This window comes from Labrus mixtus, chromosome 16, assembly GCF_963584025.1.
Source record: "Labrus mixtus chromosome 16, fLabMix1.1, whole genome shotgun sequence".
Taxonomy (NCBI): Eukaryota; Metazoa; Chordata; class Actinopteri; order Labriformes; family Labridae; genus Labrus; species Labrus mixtus.
In genome coordinates this window covers 24,036,716-24,058,714 of record NC_083627.1, presented here as the reverse complement: position 1 = coordinate 24,058,714, position 21,999 = coordinate 24,036,716, and the positions used below count along the sequence as shown (strand labels likewise).

At 38.6% G+C, this 21,999-nt stretch overlaps 1 protein-coding gene across 1 annotated transcript in view; it reads left to right on the top strand.

The window, feature by feature from the left end:
* Window positions 1–21,999, top strand: part of csmd1a (CUB and Sushi multiple domains 1a) — a 135,966-nt gene that overhangs the window by 92,415 nt on the left and 21,552 nt on the right. The window contains exon 4 of the mRNA XM_061060452.1: window positions 17,827–17,939. Within this exon, the coding sequence (XP_060916435.1) occupies window positions 17,827–17,939 (113 nt within the window). The remainder of the gene's footprint in view (window positions 1–17,826; window positions 17,940–21,999) is intronic.

The window sequence follows — 21,999 nt, the reverse complement described above, 5'->3', positions numbered from 1 at the left end:
TCTGTGTCTCTCTTTTCGCAATATTAATTCAACCCCCCCCCCCCACTCCTCACTCTGCCTGTTTCTCTCTCAATTCTTCCTATAAATGTCATTAATTCAGTACCGATAACCAGCTCTGTTCTTTTCAGCTCAGCCTGGCTCAGATTATAATTAGAATCATTACAATAACATTAACAGTGCAGTACAATATTCAGGAGTCAAATCCCCAGGTGAAATATCTCTCTTGAGTCTTTTAGAGCTCCTGTTCTTTGTGTCTTATTGTGACCACTGTAGAGATTATGTCTGCGTGCCTTTTAATACACCTGGGGCTGGCTTTAATTGATTTTTCTCCCTTCATTCTCTTTGAGGTGTCTCTGCAGTCTTACAGTACCACAGAAAATGGGACCTGTTTGAACATCATAGCAATAACTTATCCATTACAATGAGCATGTTTTATGCTAACTGCCTTTCAGTGCTTGTCAAAGGGAAAACTTCAACTTAAGAAACTGACGAATGAACAATTCATGTGATTTTTCAGATGTAATTAATTCAATAAGTCATAATAAATGTTAAATATTGACAGGTGAATCAGCCAGGGAAACTCTTTAATCAGACTGTATGACACATATTAGAGAGCATGTTGAGATTCAGCAGGACAAATGTGTTGGGAAATACATTTAGAATATATGGTTAGCTCTGAAATTATTTAGAGATACAATGTTTTTTGACTGTTTATTGTGATTTGGTCAATAGTGGATAATAACATTCTTATTAAGTTATACTAGAATATTATTTACTGTGAGTCATCCCTGTAAGTATGAACTTTAAAATATGACTTCTTGTTACTTATTCAAAGGGTGTACAGATAGAGGGGGTGCACATAATTGTGATATTATGTGCTAAACATCAGTTGTGCACTGCACTGGTAAAACCCACATAGACTTGGTCATGGTTGAATCTTTTTAACCCTGTTTGTTTTGAATGGTAGGCTAATGAGAACTAGGGTGGCAGAGCGAGTAAGCCAATATACCTTGGATGACTCAACTGTCTGGTAATATAGACAGTGCTGTGTATGTGATCGTGTGCGTGTATGTGTGCACACTGTGTGTATGTGTGTGTGTGCTTGTGTGAGAAATTCCAGTAATCCCAGTGGCTTAGCTGGTAATCCCCTCAAGCTGCCCATTAGCCCCTTGGCACATGCACACGCACACGCACACACACACACACACACACAAACACATGCACGCACACACACGGGCACGCGCGCACACACACACACTCACACACATATATACTCGTGCACACACAGCTCCTTCAGGGCAGTCACCAAGGTGTCAGGCCCGACTGTTCCTCAGGGAGGGATCACTATGATCAGCCACAGAGCTGGCCAACTGCCCCTGGAGGAAGAAATAGAGACACTGGCTGACAATACATACAGATTAAAGAGAGGGAGACAAAGGCAAAGGGAGAGATAAGGAGGGAAACAGAAGGGAGGGTGACAGGGATGAAGGCCAGACTGGAAACACTGGAGGGGAAAGAAAGGAGAACTGGAAAGAGATAAATATAAGAGAAACTGGGATTTTGAACAGAAAGGAGAAATAAAATAAGTTAAAGGAAAGGGAAAACATGTTTTTCTGTTTTATTCTGCTCACTGAACTTGAGTTCAGAAAAAGTTGCAGTTTTGCGATACAATCCCCTCCACCACTTGGACAGATTTCTGCCTAGTTTTGCTGTTACTTTTTTGTTTTGAACATAACGCTTTTTCCTTGTCTCTGCATCTGCTTTGATGTCTCTGCTTGTTTCTGTCTCTAAAGTGGCATCAGCTGATCTGTGTGGCACTGTTTCCTTTATGTTAGTATCCTCAAACAGATGATTGACCTGAGCCAGAAATGGACTCTGTGAAAAACACAAAGCCTTTTTTTTCACATGGCATCTTTGTTCCTGTTATACTTTTTTTTTCCTTTAGTCAGGTTGCTGGGATGATAACTGTTTAGACTGTCATGGCTCTTGAAACCTGTAGAAGCCCCTCAGAGTACAAAAGTATGTCTTAGTGATTGAGTAAGGACTCTGTTATTTATTTATAACATTTTTTTAGATATATGTGTCATTTGTTCAGACTGCCATGTCTTGTTGCAGTCTCATAGCCACCCAGCATCCCTCAGAATTGAACTGTATTGGCACAAAGAGAAATATTTCTCTCATTATATGATGATTACAGCACTGAAGCTGTACAATTCTGCGTCTATCATTTGAGCGCTGAAACTTCAGTACTGTACTTTGACGTGGGACGACAGAGGAATCATTCCCTTTTGTATGTCTCTAAACAGAAACATTGAGACAGCAACAATGACTCATTCACAATGTGGGATTTCTTCTTCGTCATCCGTATTTCTTTTCTGTCTCCGCTGCATGATCTATAAAACTGCTCAGTTGGTTGTGTGTGCCTTGTTCAGCATTTCTTCCTGGAAACTCCTTAGTTAAGTGTACCAGAAATATTCTCTCTGTATCTCTTTCTTAATGTACATATCACACCACCATAGGTGTGCTTCTTAGCTCAAAGACTGCAGAAATTCTTACTTTAATAATTCAACATAAATTCACTGTCCAGGGCGATTTAGTATTTTAATATGTAAAGTTTTATTCTATCCAAAGACCAAAGCAAAGTGCAGAAGGTTATTCACCTTGCATCATTCCTTAAGCCAGAAATGAACTATACGATAGAAATACCCTAGATTCTGTGATTGGATACTTAAATAACCATTTTAAAAAGCTGTGAAAGAGAAATACAAAGCTTGATTCACAAATGATCTATTTCTTTGAATCAAATGTTTCATGGAACTCTCACTTTGTTTGCCTGATTATAGACCTGCCATGTTGATGGCCATTCGATACCAAGTATAGCATCATGAGTCTGGATACTGAAACATTATTTGAACCTGAAACGATAATGGTTCGACACTTATGCTTATACTTCCAACTTATGGATCAGAAAAGGAATTTCCACAAGGAATGGTTGCAGTTTATTATCAACCTTTGCGACTTTCCACAGCACGGGCCGCAGTCCTTCTCAAGAGCGTACCAGCAGTGCCACTCCACACTGTTCCGTTCCAAATAAAACCACAAATAGAATATAAAATAAAACACAATATACAGATAACCGATCGTGTATCCCATCATTTTGTTAACATTTCGTCAAAACAGGCACCTATCTCAGAAATACAATGCAACATGTTTGCAAGTTTTTGTCTTTGTTCCTGTGTGATCTTCTCCTGTGATCTTGTGAAGCTGTTAGGGCAGCTGTTGATGGCTGCTCATGGCTGCGCTCACGCTCCAGAAACAGACCCAGTAGGATGGAACAAAACCTTTTTGAAACTTTTTCAATAAAGACCTAATAGAGTTTTCAATTGGCTAACCGCATATTTTAAATGTAAATAATCCCCATCAATCACATTCGTTTGACCAAGGGTCGGCCAAAATCATGATGCCGATGAAATTTCTATTAATTGTGCAGGCCAACTGGTGATGGACACTATAATGTTTTTTTTATTTACAGTTTGGTGGGTAGTGACATGATTTGTATGTCTTATCATCTTTATCCTTATCTTGCCTATGCATACATTAAACAGCAATAAACACTTTTGTATTTTATATCAATACAACAAGGTGTTGCCAGTTCAGTGAAGTATTTCCCTATCTTTAAAAAGATATCAATGACTCCATTTGATTTATTGCTAGGGTGTTCATACGTGAACATCGGACACATTTAAAAATTCCATTTAGCCTCTAAGTAACACTTTCAATACTTGACCTAGAGGGACAAAAAAAGAATAGAGCAGAGACAGACACACATTAGGAGACATAAAAGCCCATAGACAGAGAGAGTGAGGGAGAACAATGTGTTTCTCTCTGCTCTAATGCTCCCTCCATTACCCTTTAAGACAGAAATACAAGAATTCAATTAAAAGACCATGTAGTAACCTTAACACACAGGCACATGCGTGAACACCCTTAGGGTTGATGTATCAATTAATCACTGTCTGTCACTTGACCATTGTAGCCTGTGTATCCTCACTGGACCATGGGCATTATATACAGTGTGTGTTTTTAAAATGTCACTCCATGCCATAATGACCGTTGTTAGTCCCGACTTTTTAAAATTGTAAGGTCCAATAGGATCTCTAATGGTTCTTTTTGAGTTGTTGTGCGTGTGTGTGGGCGTGTGCGTGTGCGTGTGTCCTCGTCATTTATATTCAGTGCTGTGTACTAGCCTTGTGTTATTAAACATTAAAACATGATGACAGAATCCGCCCTGAGCCCTGGGGCTAAAACTAACATAGTACGACACACAGTGGGAAACACACATGCACACTCAAGCCTCAAGACATTCATGCACAAAAAGGCATTTCAATGTCTATTGTAAGCCAAAGCTATGATATAGAGCGTATACTTAAAGTAGCGATTTTGAATAAAGAATGTAATTTATTTTTACACTATTAGTAATTGAGGTCTCTAAGTGTGGTCGGTCCACTTCTATTGATTTCATAGTAGGTACAAGGAATTCAATGGCTTTGTGCCAGGCAAGATACTCAGGCAAGAACCATTTTATAAAGGTTTATATCTATCTATTATGTAGTATGCAAAAGTACACGAGAATGCTTTAACTCAGTGAATGACCATTAGATCTTAGCTATATATAGATGAACTTATGTATGTTTCTGATTTTAGTTAGGACTGTATTGATGTAAATTATACTTACCTCAGTGAATTCAAAATCCATTTAGAAAACCTTTCTACAGGTTCTGTTTCCGGTATCAAAGTACACATATAGGGGGGAGGAAAGGGGTTGATTAAGGAGCAGAGGGGCCATTTACTAACCAGAAAATCATGTTTGCATGTATGCCTTTATTCAGATAGGACAGTGGATAGAGTCAGGAAGCGGGGAGAGAGTGAGAGAGTGGGGAAAGACATGCTGGAAAAGAAGCCTGAGGTCGAAATCGAACAAGGGCAACCCGCATCCCGGATTACAGCTTCTGTACATGGGCTGCACAAACTAACTACTAAGCCAACGGCGCCCCACAACCAACACAATTATTAAGTGTAGCTTCTTAATGCTATTTTATGAGTTGCTGACATACCCTGTAGTGCATTTCTATCTCAAATGTTACACCAAAAAAAGCTAAAGCAAGATATTCAGGGGTTTAAACTGTTTTTAACATACTGGTAATTCCAGGTTTTGTGTGTGTGCGTGTGCGAGTGTACAATGTTAAGCTTACTTGAACCACAAAATACATTGTAAAAAGCTCACCCTGCAATGCTTTTCTTTTTTTCTGAAAATATAAATGACTACATTTAAAATGTATTTCCTTGTGATTATCAGGTTTTTCATGTGGTACATTTTGTACCACCCAGAAATTTCACACAGTGAACACATGAGCTACGGAGCAAGCAGTTTTGTTGTCCTTGTTTTTAATTTGGATCCAGTTTTTTTTATCTCGGAGAAATTGTTTCACATAAACAGAAAAATGTGCCAAAAGCCTTCAGGCAAAACGCCATGTTAACATTCAACCATTCACTGCTGCATACATGTATCTGATGCATTGCCAACATTTGCTGCTCTGCATGTGTGTGTGATTTGCTATTGTGTGTATAAGATTCGACTGTTTTGCTGTGTGCCACTCTGCGTTGTGTAGTTGTTTTTTGCCTCTTACAAGTCAAGGGGGTAGTTATTACTTCAAGGCCAGGTTATAGGCCTCAGTTCAAACAGACACACAAAGGGATACAAGGTTTTTTTTATATTGAAGTGTTAAATGTGAAAAATTGATTAGATGACATTGCAACCCCTTGCTGACCTCTACAACCAAACATTAAAGAAATAACCCTTACTTTATTTCCTTGAAGAAGCCATTTTCCAGGAGTTATCCACCAAGCCTTTACACTCTTTAAGCTAAGTTGAGTATGTTTATTGATGAATCTCATTTCACATTAAAACATTATTTCTACCCAGAACAAGAGTCTGAGGGCAGAACAGGTATGTTTTGCAGGTTCATTATTAATTGTTAAAGCAGGATTTAAGTCTACAACACAGGAATGCACGACAAAAAGCAGGCTGTTGTCTCTGGCTCCACATCCAGAACTAAGAAACAAACTAATTCATGGGGAGGTACAAAGGATATATTTAGAAAAATTGCTCTGTTGTCCAGTACGTAGAGGTGGGCGATATGGAAAAAATATCATCTCACGATTTTTTTGGGGCAAAATCACGATCACGATTTTAGCACGATTTTTTTCATACTGATCTTAAGACTAATTTGCTAGTTACTGACCAGTTCAACCAAACATATTTCCCTGTATAATGTTTTTAAATGCACAAAAACTGTGCTGACAATTTTAGTCTATTTGATTAATGTCTTCGTAGGAGGTCTGGAGGTCTCACCCCTGAACATTTTTAGCACCAGAAACGTCTTTCCCTCTTGACCTTTATTTATGCACAATTTGAAGGTTGTCTGCACCACTTTGAAATTATGATTGAGTAATGTTTCCTCGTTTTGTGTTCATCAGGAACACGCAGTGATGCATTCATTTAAAAACATGTAGACTTCAAGTTCTTGTGTTTCTGTTCTATTTCAGCCCTGCAGAGTTCCTACAGCTGTAGCTTCATACAGGCTCTGCAGCCTTTGTTTATAGGCTATGTTGTTTTTTATGACATCATTGGACTAACTTTAGTTATGTTGATATATAATCAAACATAATCTAATTCTGTAACACATGATCAAAGTAATTTTTACTGAAAGAAGAGTTGCATTCATAGAGGGGGCGGGACAGACAGTCACCATGGTTACTCACTCTCACCTGCCTGCTGCACACAACGTTTAATGTCGTTTAGCATAATCCCTATTAATTTGGTTATCACAACAGGTGAGCTTCGGGTGGAGAGGCTTGTTAGTAACTTTTAAAAACTGAGAGAGAGCAGAAAATACGCACGGCAACATTTTAAACACCGGGGTTATATCTCCCATCACTGTCTGTCTGTCTGAGCTCCGCTCTGTCTGACTCTCTGCAGACTGTTAACGTCTTTCCGGCTCGTTAAATGGTTTCTTGTGTCACTATCCGAGATGTAAACTTCACTGTGCAAACTATGTAGATAAGTTAACCGTTGCTCACCCCGTGTCGGTTTGAGAAAATATCAGAACGGTTGCATATAACCGGGATGGAGTTGTTTTTGCGCACTTACTTTTAAGTTTTGTTTTCATTTTCACCGCTGCGGAGCAGAAGAGGGGGAGACGCGGCTGTGTCGGAGCATAAACTGCAGCATGATTGATGAATCATATTAGCCCGGTTCTACGATCTCTCTGCTTTGGCAGATTGTCAGCACGTTAAAATCCTTCACGATCTAAGATCGTTATATCGGCCACCACTACCAGTACGGTTAATTTATTGTTTACCTTATTACAGCAGGTTGAATAGGCCTTTGGGTTCAGTATTGGGTATCTATATAAAGGTTTATGTGCACAAAATATGTGACTTTTGTCAAGATGAGCATGCATTTGAAAATGCATTGATTCCAAGAATGTTATCAACAAACATGTTAAGAGAAAGTTACTTTCTCTAATATTGTTCACCTACTTTATAGATACTCAGTGTTCTTCATTAAAGCATTATCTTCATCTCACAGCAAAAGTTGGCAATGATGAATATTAATAACCACCTACAATTTGGTCCTATTGTGCATCATTTTAAATCACAAAAATCAGCAAGTTCTATGTTCTTCATATTCAACTACAAAAACAGAAAAGGTTTTTTGAAACGTGTCCTCCCTGACATTTGTGTCAATTTGTGGTACTGACAGTTGGTGTGTGTGTGTGTGTGTGAATGTCCTCCCCCTTCATATTTCTCCACCTACATTCTCCCTCTGTCTCTTTCCATCCCATCTCATCCTCCCTTTCCTTCTGGTCTCCATCCATCCATATATATCTCTCTTTTGGCTGTCCCTTTAAGGTGCTGTCAGCCCTGACACCTCCCCTTTAAATACCAGCAGACATGCAATCTGTCTCTACCTATCTACAGAATCCAGGTGCACTTGCATGCAAACAATGTTTTTTTGTGAAACCTGCATTAATGTATGCACCCCTTCCAGTCTTTGCCTTCATGTGTTTGTTTGCCTCTTTCTCTGTATGCGTGTCAGGTTTAATAGTAAGCGATAGGTTAGCCAGCAGCCTAAACATGCTTTAGCTCAGGGGGGCAGCACTCACTATCTGTCTAACTGCCTGAGAGATGAGAGAGTGTGAGAGAGAGAGAGAGAGAGAGAGAGAGACTGAAGCAGTGGGAGGGAGGGAGAAGTAAGAACTGAAGATTCATAATTTAATAGTGGAAGCAACAACTATTTTTTGAACAATGAAAGGGCTCTGTTTACTGTTACTATTGAAAGCCTAATGGAATATAAGAAGTCCAAGTTCTACTCTATAAATCTGGTAGGGCTGTGACAAAAAACTATGAAATTAATAAAAATCTAGTGTTGGCAAAAAATTTGATTATCGATTTCAGCTTAAGCTGTGTGTAAATGTGCTGTAAACTTTGCTTTAATCTTTAACAATGATGGTAATAATTGAGTGATTAACAAAAAATATGAGGATAAATGTTTATCAAGGCAATTTTTCCATAATGATGACGAGACGACGTAGAGATAAAAAAAATAGATCTTTGATCAAAAAAACAGTGAGGAACTCAAGTTTAGTTTTTTTACGAGTCGAGTAAAACTATATTAAAGTCAAAGTATATCAGTATTGTCATCAGTGTGGTCTTAAAGTATGTATGTATGTTAGTGAGAAATTAGGTAAATCAAAAATCTCTTGTACACATTGTTTAGCATATATTTTTGTTGTGTTTGCATAACCTGTTAAGGCTATTTGATGTTGTAGCAAAGCCTGTCGACATTTAGTCTTGATTATTAGAGAAATAATCAGCAGATTATTAAAATAATTGTTAGTTGCAACCCTAAAAATCCAAATCTGTCTCTAGCCAAGCCCAGTTCTTTGCAAGTGCCATATATGTTCCTCTTGGATGTTGCATCTTTGGATTTGCTCATTATCACAGCTTTAAAATGTGTAATGTTAGCAAAGGTTTTTTTTTTCATCTTAAAGCATAATATCCACATTTTTGTTTAAAATATTTGAAAATCTGCATTAATAGGCAACATGACTGGTAGTTCTCTATTCCACAATAACAGTTGGGCATTTAATGTGAGTTAGCTCATGTCAGGCTGAGTTTCTGCATGTTTGTCTTAGAACCTCTGGGGCTGACAGGGAGGTTAATCCACTGTTCAACCCCAGTCAGAGTGTCTCTCCTCTGGGTTGAGCTGAGAGCAGCCATGGTGCCTCTGTCACCAGTGATGGTGCCCCTTCCTTCAGGATACACCACAAAGCGGCTTATCATCTCTGAGCATCTCAGCAACGCTAAGGGGGATTGGAGAAGATGGGTGTTTGCACTGCTGGGTGGCAATAAGTGTGACAATAAGTGACACGAACACACACATAGACACACACACAAATGGCCCGACATACATGTATGAACAGATTGATCCACAAGTATAGTGGTAAGATTAAAGTAAGGGCTGCACATGCACACTGATGCAAAGTTTACTAAACACACATGAATTTTTGCGGGTGTATATGGACTGTGAGACAAAGCCATGCTAGTAGCACTGATTGCTATCTGCTGGAAGTAAATTGTTTTTTGTTCGTTCTGACCAAGTGGCAACCTCTGGTGTTGAAAAAAGAAGCCCATACGGAAGTGCAAAATCCTACAGTTCGTCGAGTGTCCGCTCGAGGCTGGCTCCAGAAGCACCGGAAGCAGGGTTCAATATTAATTGGAAGATAGATTAACTTATTCACCATATACTGTATATACAAAGTAATATATTGTGTTTTCATCTCACATACACATTTGTTACAGTCCATTTAATTGAGTTAATAAGGTATTTGGTTTTGTTGAATCGAATCACTGATTCCATGCTCTGGAACCACCGCTGCATTACAACAATACAAACTCAAAATCCACAACAAAAATCCAACCGGAATAATTAGTTTGCTTTAATACACAAAAACACTCTCTCGATTTAGCTTTGACAAAGTTGAACACATAACATAAGCAGACTGTTCATTATTGGAGGTGTGGTCATCTCTGACTGCTCCTGAATCGAGTGTTGAAAGTTAAAAGTGGAGTGTACATTTAGCGTGCACTGAATGATCAATGTTCATAACAACTGTTTAACAGAGTCTGTGTGGAGAAGTTCATGCCTGGTAAACAAATGACCTTGTTTACAGCCTGGTTCAAAAGATGAATGGTCAGATTATATCGTGTCACAGAGATGGCACACACTGTATGAGGTTTGAAGTTTTTGATAACTCATCCGTTTTGATTTGAAAAAGGATAAACATTATTCACAATGTTCACAAAGTCAGCGTGCAGCTGACTTGATTGACGGGCAGGCACGATGTAACGGTTTGTCAAGAGGCTTAAAACCAGCCTCAGCTCCAGCTCTCTGCCTAAAAGTTAGGTTGAGACAGAATTTCTAGCAATGGGACTCCAAGTCTACCTGCAGTAATGGGTGAACTCACTCAGACTTCGTCCATAATTAATACATTCTCTGTTTCTGACCCAACTTATGCATCCAAGCATATGCATATGAGCTGTCAAGAGGTTTGCTTAGAGTTTTTTTGTGAATTCATATTTTTATTCAATGTCATTAGATTAGTATTTCAGGTTTCCCTCACCTCAACAGATAGGACAGGGTTTTATTCAATTTTCAGGGTTCGGTTTAATGCTTCTCTTTCACTGCTGCTGTGTTTTTTTTTGTTTTTATCCCATACTGAGCTAAAAAATGCATCTGTTTTCCACTCCCCATCTGTGATGAATGGAGCAGGTCAATAAGTGGGGTGTAAGGGCGACCTGGCCAATATGTGTATAGGTGGTGTGTGTGTGTGTGTGTGTGTGTGTGTGTGTGTGTGTGTGTGTGTGTGTGTGTGTGTGTGTGTGTGTGTGTGTGTGTGTGTGTGTGTGTGTGTGTGTGTGTGTGTGTGTGTGACTCATTTAATGGATAGCATGCCACCACGGTCAAGGACCCCTTAAAACAAAAGAGCACACACATTTACACACATATAGTCATACTGAAGTACACACAGAATTCAGGGTGGGTAAAGAATGACTGATTTACAAGACACACTAGTGACTATTGACCACATAGGGTGTAACCTGAAAAATGACTGTGGTCTGTGTGTGTTTTTGTGCGTGTGTGCGCTTGTGTGTGTGTGTGTGTGTGTGTCACTCAGGGTAGTGATGTTAATCAATCACTCACTACAGACCCTGAACTTTGAACATGAGCAGAGGAAATAAATCTTCTGACATGAAGTGGAGGAGTGGGAAGGGGGAGACCAGATTTATTTTTTCATAGAGGAAGATGCTTTTTTTATATAATGTATATCAATATTTATCTTATTTTGACCAACAAATAACTTTTTTATGGAATAAACATTTTAGAATTTGATTTGAAGAACTTGATAACCTGAAGTCTCCCTTTAAAAAACACATAGAGGGTTGAGCATTGATGATAGTCTAGGAATACGTGCATCACACACATTGCTCTTTGACTCACCATGCTATACTGGCAGTATTTATTAGAGTTTTTGTGGTTGAGGTTCAAGGTCACTATTACACCATTTTCGTCCCTGACTTGTGAATGCAATTTTCTAGCCAGGGCATTATTTTAGAATAGCTTGTTATTTATTTTCCTATTCATCCATCTGAGCGACCAATGGAGAGAGACGTCTCTGGTGTCATTTCCCTCGTGTGAATGATTGATGCCATGTAAGGTGGTCACCTTACATAAATATGATTTTTATATAAAAGGGGATTCACTTTCAATGCTAATTTAACTTGGAAAAGCTTTTTTGTAAATTGGTCCAGTTTAGACCTTTTACCAAACCATCCCTTGTCCTGAAAAACAGTTTTGATAATGTGAAGTTGTTTAATCCTGAGTGTGTAATACAGTAATTAACTCAATATTTCTCTCTCTCTCTCTCGCGCTCTTTCTTCGCCTCAGTGACAGATTTTGTTTCAATAACAAGCTTTTACCTTTTTCTTATACGTTTATTATCTTATTTCTCTACTTCTGCTGAAACCAAGATGTAAGGGCACTAAATATAAAATATATAATAATTAAACGTATTGTACTGCAACAAGGCTGGGGAGGGAGAGAGAGAGAGATGCAAAATAGAAGGCGTCAAGAACGTTTTTTTCCACCGATACTAACATGCTTGGAATGACAGAAAAGTGAATGACATGCATTTATTTTTTATTCGCATTCAACTATCTTTAAAGGCTTTATATGTGATTTTTTTGATCCAGAAGATGTCGCCCTTGAGCACCAGCATGGAACCAAAACAACTTGCGGTGCATTGTTGTGTTAGCATGCTAATGCTAGCGATCTTTATTATGCTCATATCTTCACACTGCATGTAAATTTACCTGAAATGAGCGTGATCTAGAAACGCAGTTAAGCAGTGAGTACAGTATGTTATTCTTCTTTTCTCTAGTCCCTCAATTAAACAACTTTTATACATGAGGGGAGGAGTCGGCCGGCCGTCCTGACGATGTAAACAAAGTGAAGATAGGACTCTGAAAACTCTGAAAACATCACAGACAGTGGGACTCGGTGTTACACCCATTGTAGACAGGCATGACTCACAGAGTTATTTTCAGAGGATATACTTGATTTATATTATATTTAAGTGTGAAAAATCACATATAAAGCCTTTAACAAATAAAAACAACATGATTATACTTCAATTTATTGTGGCCTTTTTCAAGCCAAAGGAAACTGAACATTCACAGCCCCTGTAGCCTAAAGAAGATTAACATCAACATTTATGCCTTCATATTTCCCCATAGCACTTCCCCATACTTCAACACAGTAGTTGTGATATGGATGAATCATTGAGTTATATAAAATGCACAATGCTTTATTATCTATTTGGTTTGTTAGGTGTCTGTCACGAAATAACATAATCATGAACAAAAGAACATTTTCTCTTAATCTGAAAACAAGCTAAAAGTAAAGAATTACATTTTTTTGTCTCTATTAAAGACAATGGGAATAGTTAGAAAATAGAATGACAAGAGACATGAGGAAGGGCTTTGTTCCTCTACATGTAGAAAGCTACCTGCCTGTTGGGAAAGAGTGTCTGTAGGAAAATGGAAATTGACACAGTAAACATCGTCTAAGTGGAAAGAGACAGGAAAAAGCAGCGACAGGCAAGAATAGACAGAGGAACAGGAAGAAGGGACTGCAGGAGGAGGAGGAGGTTAAGAGCATTTTGGTGTGGGGAGTCAGACATGGGGTCAGTATCAACTCAATAAAAAAATACTTAAATACACTAACACCATTTCACACACAACCACAGATGTACACACTTGCTCTTGCTCAGAGACGAACACGCCCGGGGTCTCTTGGTGCTGCTGCTTTTATGGTTAACGACTGACAGACTACACAAACTCACACTAGCCTAGGGGAAATAAACAGCTTTTAACATACAGACTCTAACACTGAGCTCCTTTCCACATTTATTCTGACTGTATTTACAAAATACTTTGGCCTTAATGTGGATGACATCAACTTAGATAAAAATGCTTCAGATGTACTTAACTTTGTCAAATAATATCAGTAGAGTTTCTAAGATTCTCAGACTTTACCTTAAGGACATAATCAGTGCTGACCAGAGTTACAAATTAGCATCTGCCACCCGCCAAATGCGAGGGTTTAGTTCAGTGGGGGGTGAATTTGTGCAACCTACTGGCCACAGTGATCAAAAGTATTGTAGGCTAAAAGAGGGGTTTGTGACAGAAACTATTTTCTCAAGGTCAAAGGTGTGTCAATGTCTGTTTGAAGAATCAAATAATTGATTGATGCAATTTGACAGTGCAGTTCAAATATAGTTCAGATATAATTCAATTTGAGAACTAGTTTATCAACACCAAGCCTAAACTGTGATATATTTTCTTTTCTTTGTTTTTTACAGTTCATATCTTCAACCCACTTATTTATTTTTCATGTAATAATGCAGTATTAATAATGAAAAATATCTTCAGCCTGCTGGCAATAAAGAGACCATCAGATACAAGGGAAGGGGAGAGAGATGAGGTAAAACAGAGAGAGGGGCTCTGACAATCGCATTAGGCAGACTGCATGGTTGCTTTTTTGGAGAAAATGAGGGGAGTAGCGTTTCTTTGTGTGTGTGTGTGTGTGTGCGTGTGTGGGCGCGCGTGCGTGCGTGCGTGCGTGCACGTGTAGCGTTTCTTTGTGTGTGTGTGTGTGTGTGTGTGTGTGTGTTTGTGGTGTGTGTGTGTGTGAGAGAGACAGAGCAGGGAAAGCACTCTGTTGATATTAGCTAGTTCTTCATTCACTGGCTAATGTGATTCAACTCTATACATCTCTCACACACACACGCACACATACACACACGCACACACACACATACACAAGTGCACACTCTCCCACAACAATAGACCTTGAACATCAGGCACCCACTGTTCTATCTGTCTTTCAGTTTCTGTAGAAGTACTTTGGCATCACCTCATGAATCTCAAAACACAAAAATGCAGAGATGATTTCTTTTTTTTTTATATAAAAAAGTGTGTACTTTGTGTGTGCATATGCGCTGAAAGTTTGTTTCTGTAGGTGTGAAGCATTACAAACCAGATATTTTAGACGAAGCGTAGGAAAAAGGGGAATGATTCAAGATTTATTTACCCATCACAGTATTTGCTGTTTTATGCTGGCTGTGTTTTATCAAGCAGCTCCTCATAATACCAAGAACACATTCACTGTTTTTTCCTTCCTTTCCATTTTCTCTTAAATGGCTTTCGGTAGAACACATCTTGTTTGCAAAGCTATACAAGCTACAAACACAATGGCAGTTCTTGCATCAATGAACGTGAAAAAGAAATACCAAAAGGATGCAAATATGAGGCTAAAGGATAAAGAAAAAGGAAAATATTAAAGGGGATGTTAGATGAGAGAACCAAAAATAGGAAGGCAACAGAAACTTACAAATAAAGATAAGATAAATATAGGGAACAGGGGGGAGATTAAAGAGATGGTTTGAGGCTTTTACGAATTTGGCCGCCATTTATTCTTTGTGTGGTATTGGGAGTAGTTGTGAGACAATGAAGAAATAGAAAGGGAGTTAGTCAGTTAAGAAATGAGCATCAAGAAGATCTAAAGGGCTGACCAAAAGAGAGAGAGGAAACTAAAAACAATGGCAACATTTTGAAGAGAGGAGGAGGCATGCATGAAGGGCTGAAGCACAGAAAGGTCGTTTGTTAGCATAATTGTGAAAAGCTGCACCTACAGGTTGGAATAAATTCAATTTACGAGCAGAACAAGGAGGAGGATCTGGTGGTGGCAAAGAAAGAGGAGAACATGGTAAAAAACAGATATGAGAGGTCAGGACAGGGCGAACAATGAATGCATTATGAAAAATGGCAGGTGAGAGGGTGAAAGAAATGAAGAGGAGGCTGAGAGATGAGAGGATGAGACAAGAGGGATAAAGTATGTCCATATAGAGATAAAAGCGAGGTAGGAGGGAAAAGAATGAATAAGAGTTGAGAGGATGAGTAGATAGAGGCCAGGGAGAGAGGGTGGGTTTTCAAAAAAAAAGCAGTATTGGAGAGCTTAATACATTAGAAATGTTCTCAGTAGAGGGTTGAATATGTCACCTCTGCTAGTTTTTTTTCTAAAGATTCCTCAAGTGCCTTCTTTGTATTATGAAATATACGGCACTCTAAGGTTCAATGAGTGCGGAGAAAGAAAACACAAAATAAGGCCCTCACAATTCTTACGGATGAGCATGCATCAAAAAAGAACAAACTAACTGAATAGCTTGTTCATTAATTTGGTCATAGGACAAAGTTTACATTCATTATGGTCATAAGCTATGGATGTTTTGTTTGGCTATGGATAAAGCTAGCATCCTTTCTCATTGGAGAAAAAAACAATAGCCAGTTAGTCTGCAGTTTTTTGGTTGTACATGAAGTGAAAAAGTTTTTTTTTCTTGCCTGTATAGAAAGTGCATTTCTTCTATAAAAAAAGAAAAGATGAGTGAAACCGAGGGGCACGAAAGGGGTGAAAGAAGAAGATTACAAATTTGCCCTCAAAGATGATTCATGTGTTTACAAAAACCAACAGCTGTCAGTAGCCACTTGGCTATAGCCCTCCCTCACTGGACATCCTGTGTACTTGAAATAATACAAGAGATACACAAACTGAAACCACTTAATTTACTGTTCTTTTACCATTTGTCATTTTATTTTAATCCAAAGCAAATTGCACCCAGAGTGGGGGGGGGGGCATACAGAATTCAGAGGGAAACGCTGGGTATAGCGTGAGAAGAGTAATAAAAGTGAATATACTGTAGGTTCAAAAGAAAAGTAATGTAGAAAAAGTAGAAACAATAACATATATAGAGAGAGAGAGTAGAAAATAGGTGACAGAGGTGAAAAGGGAAGAAAGGCAAGAAGAAAGTGTGGTGGGGAAGTCTAAAAAATGGTCGCTGTGTGAATGCCAGGAACAGGCGAAGAAGCACTAAAGAGCAGGTGAAGAAATTGAGGTGGATAAATGCCACAGAGGGAAGTGAGGAAAGTGGGAAGGTAGTGTATAAGAGCAAAGAAGGAAGAAAAAGAAGAAGTGTGACTCAATGCCAGAGGAAATGATGGTACGGGTAGATTAAGGAAAGAGGCAGAGAAGGATGAAGAGGAGATAGAAGGCAGGAGGAAGCACAATAAGAAGGAAAACGTGTAGCTGGAGGACAACAGAAAATGTCGCAGTGGCAGGAGGAAGGTTTGGCAATTTGCCATATCTGAAAAAAAGCCATCTCCTCCTCTCTTCTGCCTCCATTAATTAGGAGGAATCGACAAGCTTAAGACACAACTGGGCATGTATGGGGTAGCTTTTGTTTGGAAGGCACACTCAAACATGTGTAGTAAAGATTAAAGGCACCCTGCCTTTCTATTTGACTCCTGTTTTTTTTTTGTTCACCTGTCTTTACACAAACCCATTTGGGTATTACTGGTAAGCTGACAACAGCTCACCATGCTCATGGCCACACTTTGATCCTGTAGCCTGATTTATTTAAAAGCCCCTATTGAGAAGTGTGTTTTAGTGCAGCCTTTCTTTACGTCTTCAAATAACGGAAAGCTGTTTGTGCTCTGCCTCAGAGGCCCTACACCAGGCAGCAGTAATGGTGAGAGGAAACCTTTGAAATTGGAGTGTAATCATGGGGTGTAAAATAGTTAGACAAACAACAAGAAGGCATTCTGTATGCCTTACATGCAACACAGCAGAGTAGTTTTTGTGCATTTTGTGTAAAGAATGCAAACTTCTTGTCCAAAGCTTCACCAAACAAAAGATGTATTAAAAGCTTACTTGTTATTGTCTGAAAGTTTAACTCAGATTGACAACAGACTGTAAATTGCTCAGGTTTTTGACTAAATCACAAATTCCAAAAGATTTTCAGCTTTTGGAATTTTTCAACCAGTAAACAAAAGGTTAAATAAAAGATGTCAGTTGTGTTAATACTGTTTCAAATGTCTTCTTCATCCTTCTACTGATGCTTTGGTTTAATTGGTAAATGTAAAATATATCAATATGCTAACCCCCTTGCTGCTATATGTTAACAAGCTGTATGTCCTTTTATGTGGTCAACAAAAGAAGGGCTGATGTTTTTTTTCTCTCCTGATGCTTAATGTGTCTTGTGATATGTTGATAATGTCAACACATTCTTCTCTGTGTTCGTACAGGCTAACAGGCTTCCAGGTTCCTGCCCCTGTCACCAGTACCGGAAATGTCTTCTCTTTGAGGTTGACCAGCGACTTTGCCGTCTCTGCACACGGCTTCAAACTCAACTATGAAGGTAAGAGAGTGCCTGTGTACTTTAGTGTTTGTATCTGTTGAATGAAGGGAACAAAGTAAATAACAAACCACTATGAGAGACTGTGGAGCAGTCTGGAGCATTCCCTGTCTGCTCTAAGGTTGTCAGAAGTAGTTTTACACATACAAACTACAATAATCTCAACACACGTGGTGTAGATTAAATGGTGGAACAGCACATTTTTATTCATTTTAAAATATCATGCTACTTAGTCAGCCACACCTCTAATTCAGGTTATAATAGTAACATCTAAAATGTATGTACATTTTTGTTACCTTTTTTTGTGTGGGTCCTGGGGGTGCTCAGCTTTTATTAGTAAGTAAGAGGGGCTCCAAGGAAAAAACACTGCCTTCAACCTATATTTATAATTGGTTGACACATTTTACCTACATAAATCACTACACTACAGAGTCTCTAAACACACTATGCTATGTGTATTTTCTTATTTTATTTTCAACATTTGAAATCATTGTATAAATTAAAAATTGAATGAATTAACAAGTGGATTTAGAGACTTTAGAATGTCTATGAATGTACTGTGTTCATATCAATGACACTTTTTGCAATGGAGATGTTTTCTATATAATCAACTGTTTTTTTAAACTAAATGTATTACATGTTTTTACTGATTATAAATGCTAAATATTTGGACTTACATCTGTAGCGTTATACCTTTTTATGTTGATGTGATTGCATGCTCTATTTTCAATTCAATTCCTTTGAGACACTATTCAGAAAGCTTTAAGGAGAACTGCCTTTTTTTCTTTTTTAAACTTCCTTTCACACTGCACAGGAAATAAGTCCTTTATGGTTGACAAGTTCATTCCTCTTTAACACTGGAGGCTGTCGAAATTTCCAAATCTAGAGAGAGGAAAGCATTGCACAAAATAGCAGCATACTTGAATCTCTCTGTTATAGAAGTTCAAGGACAGGGAAAAAGAGTTGTAGTGATATTGTGATGTCACATCATCAGTGTAGCTAATTTTACCCTTAATTTGATATCATTTTACTTCAGCAAGAAAGCTTCATGGCAAAGATGTTTCATACAAAACACTGGATCATTGAGTTAAAAAATAGCATTTAATATGAATTAATCTTCTTATATTTGTTTTGTTTTACCCAAGGCGCATGAAAACCTGATCAAAGACAAAACATTTGATTTACTTCTGGAGGGGATTTGGCCTCTTCCAGGGGTATCTAATGCATCCCCCTTTTGCCCTCTTCCTTCAGGGCCTGAGTTAACAGCATGACACCATTCTCACAGATGAAAGAAGAGATAGGAATGGTTGAAGTGATGGTTAAAATGAGAAGCTACTAGTATGAGCACCATGTCCTGTGTGCATTTAAGATTCAGATTAGATTCTGATAAAACAAACTTTGATGTCCTCAATGAGGCAGTTAGTTCTGGAGAATAAAACAGTAGAGAACAAAACTGTCTACAGCAGACACGACACCAAGCAAACCAACACAACAAATAAGTTCACAGTTATGTAAGTCCTTGATATATTCAGTGCAGATCACTGACATTTCAAAAACAGGTTTGACAAAGTGCACAGTCATTATGCATTGCATATATGAATTCTCAACTTTCTAATGAAACACTCATGACTTATTAGAAAATTATTTTGCAATGTTAATGTTCAGAGATGCAGTCATGGTCATGTACTAACTTTTTAGTAGATTGACGTTGATCCTGAATAAAAAAAACTGTGTTTACACAGAATGTATGATAACCAAGGCAGCACTGCTGAGGGTTTTACAAAGAACATTACACTTTAATTGAGACTGTGGAAAGAAAATTTATACGTTATCAGAGAAGTTTTCTGAATTACAAGCACCAATAAAGGCTCTTATTCACAGGTACGGGGTGTTCACATTAAAGAAATGGTGTCTTTTGTTCAGGAAGTTGTGCCAATTTAACAATACAACATCATGTATCATCATGAATTTCAATTAATGAAATCCTGCGTTATAGTGCTGGAGTTCATTTGCTAAAACAGATAAGAGGTCATTCTGAAAAACAATGCCCTGAGAGTTTTGATTAGCACTGTAAATAGAGCTGTTATGTGATCCAAAATCTGTTCTGGTGCAAAAACCCGAATCAGTCTATGGGGAACTCGGTCAAAGCCACACAACTTCAGTCTTAGTGATATTACCTGAAATAAACAATTAATAAACAAAGTGATTAGTTACAGATTTATATTTAATTCTTGACAAACTCAGTGTTTCATCAGGTACCTTGCCACTGATATCATTCAGTTAGTATGCATTACCTTTGCTTTGGTGATCCAGCTGATGCTACATCAAGTTTGATGTGATTTGCACATTAGCTGCAGGTTTTGCAGACTGAGGATGTGTCTCTCTGAATAACTTCCTGATCCTTTTGGGTGTGTGCCAAATGCCCCCACACTTCTGACTTCTCTTGTTTTTTCGATGGCTGCACAGCTTTGCCACTGTGTCGCTCTGCCAATGTAAAGCTTGTGTAGCCATCTCTTGATAAGCACGGCACATTAAGCTGGTGCACCAGGTGTCACTTTGCTTTTCGTTTTGGGCAGGTTGAGCCAAAAATAATGCACTTCCCTGGCGGTGAAAACAGAAACACCCAGTGTAGCAAACCCTCTCGATTAATTACCCTTGTGTTTGTGGGTGTTCATCTTGTTTATGTGTGTGTCTAGAGCATCCCATAATGACAATATCACTGTTTGCAAAGTGCCTTGGTTGAAGACTTCACACATCTTTGGTCTGAGTGTGCATACATTTCTAGATCTGAATGTGTTTGTGGTGCTGTGTGTGTGTGTGTGTGTGTGTGTGTGTGTGTGTGTGTGTGTGTGTGTGTGTGTGTGTGTGTGTGTGTGTGTGTGTGTGTGTGTGTGTGTGTGTGTGTGTGTGTGTGTGTGTTGTTGTTGTTTGTATATCCAAGCAGTTGTCCCAGATTTATTTACTGGCATGAATTTCTTCTTGCTGCTTATCTCATGTTCTCTGTGTGTGTTTGTGTGGGACATAGAAAGATTTTCTTTTTATTATTATGATTTTTTGATTTTGTATAGTTTATTCATCCCCAAGGGGAAATTCTGGTTTTACACAGGAGATGCATTAATGGAGAGATGTCAGAGTGGGCGTGCTAAACAGGGAGCTGGCACGTCTCCAGCAACCAAACTAACTTCTATACTTTGTTCCGTACCGGGACCTGAACTGGCAGACCCTCGGGTTCCCAACCCAAGTCCTTACAGATTGAGTTACTCCCGTCCCAGTTTTCTCTCAGTAAAAGCATCCAGTGAACTTATCTCAAGAGGCCCTGCTGCTGATCCTTACAGCTGTGGGTGTGTGTGTGTGTGTGTTTGTGTGGGTGGGGTGGGTTTGGGGTGGGAGGCAGTGAGACAGAGAAGCAGGACCACACTTTGCATTTTCTAAAATAGAAATAATGCTGATGATCTTCTCTCTATATTTAGAGTGTCATACTATCCACGACTCACAGCCAGGCTGTAAATGTAACCAAGCAACAGGAGATTTCCTCAGAGGCATGATCCATCCGGTTTTTGGCAAGTCAGACTTTGTCCGTGTAATCCTTCTGTCTAATCTTTTACTGGAGCCAATTCAGATTTTAGATTTACGCAGGTAATACATAAGCTTTGTCATTATACATTTTTAGACAAGAACAGAGAAAGATACCTGCTTATGATTGTCATGGAAGTCTTTTTTAAGTTTACAGACACAACTTTATATTCTGAGTGAAACAATGTACGTGAACCACTTAATTAAGACATTTGCAAATCATAGGTCCCACTTCTTCATTTTTTTGTATGTGTGTGTGGGTCCATCTCTGTCTCTTTCTGTTCCTCTCTCATTTTTTACTACGTTACTATGAAGAGGGAGCCAAAGTGAAACTATGGATTTACTAATAGACACAAATCCCTCACTTTTGAACAGCATCAGGTTTGAAACTCTAAGAAAAAGATCAAAGACAAGCTTGGTTTCCTTAAGGAAGAAAGCTGGAAGAAGCTCACAGTTCCTTGCATTGAAATCGGAAGACATCATTTGGACA